The 7,372-nt window shown below is 32.6% G+C and overlaps 1 protein-coding gene across 1 annotated transcript; it reads right to left on the reverse strand.

Moving 5' to 3' along the window:
- Positions 1 to 3,430: 3,430 nt before the first annotated feature.
- Positions 3,431 to 6,977, reverse strand: LOC120276433 (ubiquitin-conjugating enzyme E2 28-like). Its single transcript, XM_039283179.1, has 4 exons — positions 6,823 to 6,977; positions 4,919 to 5,046; positions 4,317 to 4,421; positions 3,431 to 3,772 (listed from the first exon to the last, which is right to left on the reverse strand). The coding sequence occupies exons 1-4, from the start codon at positions 6,890 to 6,892 to the stop codon at positions 3,629 to 3,631; spliced, it is 447 nt and encodes a 148-aa protein (XP_039139113.1). The 5' UTR covers positions 6,893 to 6,977; the 3' UTR covers positions 3,431 to 3,628.
- Between the last annotated feature and the right edge of the window lie 395 nt (positions 6,978 to 7,372).

Raw genomic sequence — 7,372 nt, forward strand, 5'->3', positions numbered from 1 at the left:
CTACCGAGTGAAGACCCGTTTTGATGGGTCTCTCGAGCGCTATAAAGCGCGTCTTGTTGCCCGTGGCTTTCAGCAGGAGTATAGCTGTGATTATGAGGAGACTTTTGCCCCTGTGACACATATGCATACTGTGCGTACATTAGTTGCTGTTGCAGCTGTTCGTAGGTGGGTTCTTCATCAGCTAGATGTGAAGAACGCCTTTCTTCATGGGGACCTGAAGGAGGAGGTTTACATAACTCCTCCTCCTGGCCTTCAGGTGCCTCCAGGCTCTGTTTGTCATCTTCGCCGGGCTCTCTATGGTCTCAAACAGGCTCCACATGCCTGGTTTGAGAGGTTCAGCACAGTAGTTGAGGCTGCTAGATTTACTCCGAGTATACATGACCCGGCCGTCTTCATTCATTCTTTACCTCGTGGCCAGACCATTCTCCTTCTATATGTGGATGATATGATTCTTACTGGTGATGATTCTGCTTACATTACTTTTGTGAAGCAGAAACTGTGTGAGACTTTCTTGATGACTGATCTTGGTCCGCTTCGTTATTTTCTGGGTATGGAGATCACCTTTCATCCTGATGGCTATTGACTATCTCAGCAGCGTTACACTCTCGATCTTCTCGATCGCTCTGGCTTGACAGATACTCGTACTGCTGCTACATCGATGGAGTTGCATTTGCAGCTTCGTACTTCTGATGGGGTTCCATTATCAGATCCTTCTCGCTATTGGCATCTTGTTGGTAGCTTGGTATATCTTGCCGTTACACGTCCTGACATTTCTCATGCTGTGCATATTCTTAGTCAGTTCATTGCGGCCCCCACTTTTGTCCATTATGGGCATCTTCTCCGGGTGTTGCGCTATCTTCGTGGTACTGTCTCACATGGTCTATTCTACTCACACCAGTCCACTCTTTAGCTACAAGCCTATTCTGATGCTACTTGGGCTAGCTCTCCTGATGATCGGGTCTCTGTCACTAGTTTTTGTATCTTTCTTGGGTCTTCACTTGTTGTTTGGAAGACTAAGAAACAGCAGACTGTTGCCAAGTCTAGTGCTGAGGCTGAGATTCGTGCTTTAGCTTCTACCGTACAGGAGGTACTTTGGATTCATTCGATTCTGCAGGATTTTGGTGTACCGATCCATTTGCCCATTCCCATTTATTGCGATAGTACAGGCGCTCTTCAGATTGCTACCGATCCGGTCAAGCATGAGCTGACCAAACATATTGGTGTCGATGCCCACTTCACTCGCTGTCATGTCCGTGCTCACACTGTATCACTTCATTATATTCCTACTGAGGTCCAGGTCGCTGATTTTTTCACTAAGGCACAGACACGTGATCAGCATCAGTTCATGTTATCCAAACTCAAGACGTATGATCCTCCTTGAGTTTGAGGGGGGGTGTTATATATATATGTATATATACATGTATGTATGTATGTATGTATGTAGGCAATGGGGTATATTCATATCTTTGGCTTCTATATGAAGACCTATGTTCTCACTTGATTTGATCAATGAATGAAGATTGATTCTTTCACTTCTCCTATCTTCCATATTAATTAGATGAATGCATTTTTAATTAAAGAACCGCATGAATATGAAAATTATCTCATATAAGAAACTGTAAACATTTACAACTCCAAGTATCAATGCGGAGAACATATTGTAATAGTTTGCTTTTTGTTGTGTATTTTTAGGGTTTTTTTTATGTAAAAAAATAGAGACAAGCCAAAAATTTTATGTTTTTTTTTTTAAATTATTATGAAAGGAGCTTGAAGGGCTATTTACTAAAAGAAAAATTAAAAACCTTGGAAGTGGATAACTTCCGAGAAATCTAAACAAATGGAAACAAACTAAATATTGAAGTCTTTAGACAAGAAGTATTTCATAATCCTTATAGAAAGGTCCCATCCTTGATAAAATAGGGTGATAGTATAAAGACTAACTCCAAACAGCGCAAACTTCTAAGCATGGATTTTGAGGTTAAGAATTGCTACAACTAAAATTGAACTATAAAGTGAGAGGGGAAGAGATTATTTTTATTGCAATTTTTTGTATTCATAAGTTTGATCATAACTAACAATGAAAAGGTCATTTGCGGTTTGATTGAGTTGAAAGTTTGATATCATGTTTGAGATGCATAGTTCTTTGATTTGTATGGTGAGATTTGCAATTGAAGTGCTAAGCTTTGCTTTTGGGTGTTCGAACATAAACCAAGTATTTGTGTCTCTTATTTGGTTTCTGTTAATGTAATTGTTGTTATTCATTATTTGTTCTTTTCTACTATAGTCTAAATTTATGAGTAATTTGTGGGTTGATTATAATTGTTATAAACTTCATCTACTCAAATTGAAGCTCTTTTGATGGATTTGTTTGGTTTTGAAGTTTTTACACTTCACACTAGAAAGGCTTTCTAAGTTAAACATAGTATTCATTTTATGTGATTTATTTTATGATTTTTAGGTTTTTTTTTTGTTTAATCATAGTAGTCATCATATTGCTCCTCATTAAGTCATTCGAGTAGAAAAATGTTTATCAACAATGGATTGAGATTATTTTTTTTTTCTCAATAGGTTTGTCTGATATATTAATTCTATTATCTCTTTATTTTTTTTAAATTTTTTCACTAAATTAATTTTTATAAATGTTGTGATATTTCTCTTGTGGTCCATATGGAATTAGAATTCCTTTGTTTATTTATAAATTATTTTTGTTAAATATTTTTTAAATACAGATTTATCTCTACTTAAAATATAATCACTATTCTACTTAATAATTTTTTTTCTTATTATTGTAAATTTTTCTTTTTTCTACTTAACTAAATTTTATTTTATTTTATTTTACGCTTGAAAGCTAAGCTCTCTTATATTTGACAACAAATCATTTATATTTTTGTACAACTTTTTTTTACTCACTAACTTTATCCTTGCTTAATTGCAATTGTCTTTTAAATTGAGCTTTTTTTTTTCTTTAGCAACACTTTTTTTCTATTTGAATAACAAAAGTCCTTCATTTGCTTTGGAAAAAGTCATTTTTATTTGAACTCCAAAAAACTACTATTTATCTTTATACAGCTGATTATAAAAGTCTACTTCTTAATAGATATTAAAAATAGCTTCTTTTTTTTTTCTTATATATCATTTAAATTAACTTGTTAATTTTATTTATAAACATTTAAAACCCATTTTATTTATATGTCAATCTATTAAGAATATTTTTGTCATTTCATCTTTTGTGGTTGAGCCCCAATAATGTTTGTATTAAGAGAAAAATGTGATAAAAACACTAGGATCACAAACAGCCAAATAGACTAATAGACATCATTTTACAAAATAATAATAATAAATAGTAACATCTCATCACAAACGGCCAAATAGGCTAATAGACATCATTTTACAAAATAATAATAATAATAAATAGTAACATCTCAAGATCAAATAAAAATCGGTTTACGACCGCATAATTTCATTTCACAAATAATGAAAATTACACAGTTTAAAATGATCATAATTCATACATCAAAATCCATTGTGTTGAGAAGTAACAAAAGATAAGATGAAGTGAACATGCTTGTCCAAAAGCTTATTCAGGATGGATCAATAGTGATACATTCTTGTGAAATTTCCAAAGTGATCAGCCCATTGCATACTTCTGAGTCCAACTGCGAGCAGTAGATTCATACTTGAATTTGTCTGTCTTGCACATATGAGCAATCTCAGGAACCAATGGATCATCAGGGTTTGGATCAGTCAAGAGTGAGCATATGGAGAGCAAAACCTGCACATTGTAAGGCAATATTTTTTATTCAATGTTTGATAAGTTCCATTCATGTTAATTTTATTTATTTATTTTTAATATATGGGTGACAAATGCTCTCATTTAAGAGTGTCAAAGAAACTTGCAGTGCACTAATTACGATAAGTTAATGACATCTTAGAGATTTACCATGTGGGACAAGATAATTAAGGGTGGAAGGGGCAATGATAATCTGTCACGTACGTGTAAAATGATATATATATCAAGTACAATAATCTAACGATTGTAAATCTCTTCTGTCATGTAACAGATGAAAAATACAGTATTTCCTCGATGTGAGACCCACAAAGATACTCAGTGTATAGTATTTAATCCAAATGAACAGTGAATGAATAATAGTCTACAATATTGTAGACGCAGTGTTAGTCCATTCACTGTTAAAGTGAGAAATCATTCTACTAGGAACTGATTTTCTCAAGTTAAAATTTAAAGTAACAGGATGAGAGACTTAAACATATTTATATATTTATTTAGTTTTTTAATAAATGATTAAAAGTGTTTATACCTTTGAAATGGTCAAGGCAGGGCTCCATTGTTCCTTGAGTATGTCGAGGCAGATGTTGCCGTTGCTGTTTATATTTGGGTGGAAAACCTTTGTTCGAAAAGCAACCTATGTATTTTCATCAAAAAAATTATTGATAGTAATGCATTATTAAATGAACTTAATCCAAATTAAAACTTAACTTTGAATCATAAATGCTTAATTTTAGATTAGAGCCGTTGTACTAGTTGCTGGATTAACGTACAGATTCTTTGACAAAATTATATTAAATAATATGGTGGACTATTAGCTCAATTTTGTAAATTAATTGACTTTGATATCATTTATTCGATTTTAAAGTGAATCTAAATTATATATGGGTTATCATGTTCGTACTTAAATTTTAGAGAAGAAAAAAAAAGAATAAATAAATAAGAGTTGTTTGTTAAATTAAATAATTTGGTGGACTACTAGCTCAATTTTACAAATTAATTCAGTTTGATATCATGTTAAATTTATTCGGTTTTAAAATGAATCTAAATTATGGGTTATCATGTTGATAGTAAAATTTTAGTGAAGGAAAAGAAAAGGAAAACAAATGAATAAATAAGAGCTGTTTATAATACCTTGGGAGGCTTGAATGGATAGTCAGGAGGGAAATGAATGGTAACCAAGAAAACACCTCCTGAATAAGGGCTGTCATTTGGTCCAATGATGGTTGCTTGCCAATGGAACATATCATCAGCCACAGGTCCTGTAAAAGGTACTCATATAGGTATGTTATATTTTCTATACATGCTAAACAAATACATGTTATTTAATCTCAATTCAATCTTAAAAACTTAATTTGATATGGAGTGAAAATCAACTGGATTAAAATCAACTTAATTCGATATGAAAATATTATTTTCTCTAATTAAAATCACAATCCCTCTCTAGACAAGGAGATCATTGTGTGTTTTTTTCGACCATTAGTGTAATAGAGTTACATAGGGATGGCAACGGGGCAGGGATTCACCAAGAAATGTATTCTATGGCCATGACACCGACTTGCCAAACCTATTCCCGACCCTGTCCCTGAACCAGGGTACTAGAAAAAAAAATTTCCCCATCCCCATCCCAGAGGGGATTAATCAGGTTCGGAAATTCACTGATCCCGAGCTTTTTGTCATCTATTAATTATCTTTTACTATATACATACATCAAATATATTATCTTTTAATAATATATATTATTTAATATAAATAATTTTGTGACATTATATATATATATATAATATTTAAATTTTATATTCGGAGATAAGGCAGGGCGGGGAAGGGATTCCTCGTCCCCAACCTCATCCTCGGGAATTTACATCCCCACCCAGTCCCGACCCCGTTTTATGAATTTTAGAGTGTAGGGCCCGCCTGACAGAAAATTAGGTTTTCTGTGAGGTGCAGAGGAAAATTAACAACCCAAATAGAGCAGTTAGTATTTTATTCTTCTTTCTATTCATGCGTCTAGAATTTTTGAATTCTACTTATGACTTATTGACAATTCATTAAATAAACAAAAATTATTAGACCAAATGAATGTCTTTTTTTCAAAAAGATAAACAATAATAATAATAATAAAACAATGCTATTGCACTAATATGTTCGCTAAATAAGAATGAATAAATGATGCATCACAACCCTGATAAAGAATTTTCTAATTTGAAATAATATTCTCATCATGTCATAAATTCAAATCAAACATAGAATCTCTCTTGCAATGGCTATACAAAGGATTATTTACCCTAATGTATCATTCTTAAAAATGTTAACAGAGCTTGAGGATGTATTCTCCAATCCTGACTTTGAATTGTCAACCCCATCCTCAACCCTGCGAGGATTAATAGAGTTCAACTTCGCGGGGATTATAAGGGTTCAGAGATTCCTCAATTTTTTTTTAAATCATGTATTTATTCCCTTTTATTATACAAATCTACCAAATATTGTATCTTTTAATAATTTATTTTATTTAATATAAATAATATTACAACTTTTAAAAATAGATAAATAAAATTTGTCTTCTAAAATCCATGGGTTTCACTTTCAAACCCCCATCATTTATTCTCACAATCCCTAATCCAAGTTTTATTTCCATCAACAAATATCTCTACTAATGATTTAAAAATTAAAATAAATCACTTAAAAACATTCAAAAGATAAGATATAAAAATACTAGTCTAGGGTTTTATTTATTAATTTTCTTAATAATATTTTTTAGAAATCATCACTAATTTGATGATTAAATAAACATATTATAGAGGGTTTTTATTTTTTATAATTTCAGAGATGGGGCAAGGAAGGGAGAGATTCTCCGTCCTTGATGGGGATTTACATCTTTGCCCCGATTCGGACCTAATTTTTTAAATATTAGTTTTCATCTTAGTTTTATCATGGCAGAGAATTGGGTTTTTTGTAGGGCCTGGGGTAAATTGACAACCCTAATTATTCTAAATCTTGGCTAGGGGCATGTGTGATAAAAAAGGATAAAGATGTTTCACCTGCACTACAAGAGGTTGGAGGGTCTCTTTGCAAGTCCTTGAGCTCCTTGATGATCCTTTTTGAAGCCATCAGAACAAGCTCAAATCTTGACAAAACTTGAAAACTCCAAAACTAATTACTTGGTTGAATGAATGAATGAATTGGAGACCTTGAGAACAACAAGAAAGAGAGCCAAAACCATGGCCCATATATAGAGAGTAGTGAAAGGTGGAGCCCAAGGCACAGATTCTTTTCATTAGACTTTAGAGAGGATAGGCATTGCAAGTGAGGAAAGAATATTGAAAGATTCACTAGGGATGAAATGAAAAGGAGCTCATTTATTTGTTTAATTTTTTATTTTGGTGGCTGCTGTGAGTGGCTGTCATGTTCAGAACAAGTTCTTGCAGAAAAATGAAGTACTTTTTGGTGTCATGCATGCATATCAATTCATAGCATTTTCTTGCCTGCAGCTTGATGTGATGGTATGAGAATAATGTGTTTTTCATTTAGTTCTAAGCTTTAATCAACTACTTTTGACTTTCACATTTTCTATTTCAATCTCTTACATCT

This window comes from Dioscorea cayenensis, chromosome 14, assembly GCF_009730915.1.
Source record: "Dioscorea cayenensis subsp. rotundata cultivar TDr96_F1 chromosome 14, TDr96_F1_v2_PseudoChromosome.rev07_lg8_w22 25.fasta, whole genome shotgun sequence".
Classification (NCBI taxonomy): domain Eukaryota; kingdom Viridiplantae; phylum Streptophyta; class Magnoliopsida; order Dioscoreales; family Dioscoreaceae; genus Dioscorea; species Dioscorea cayenensis.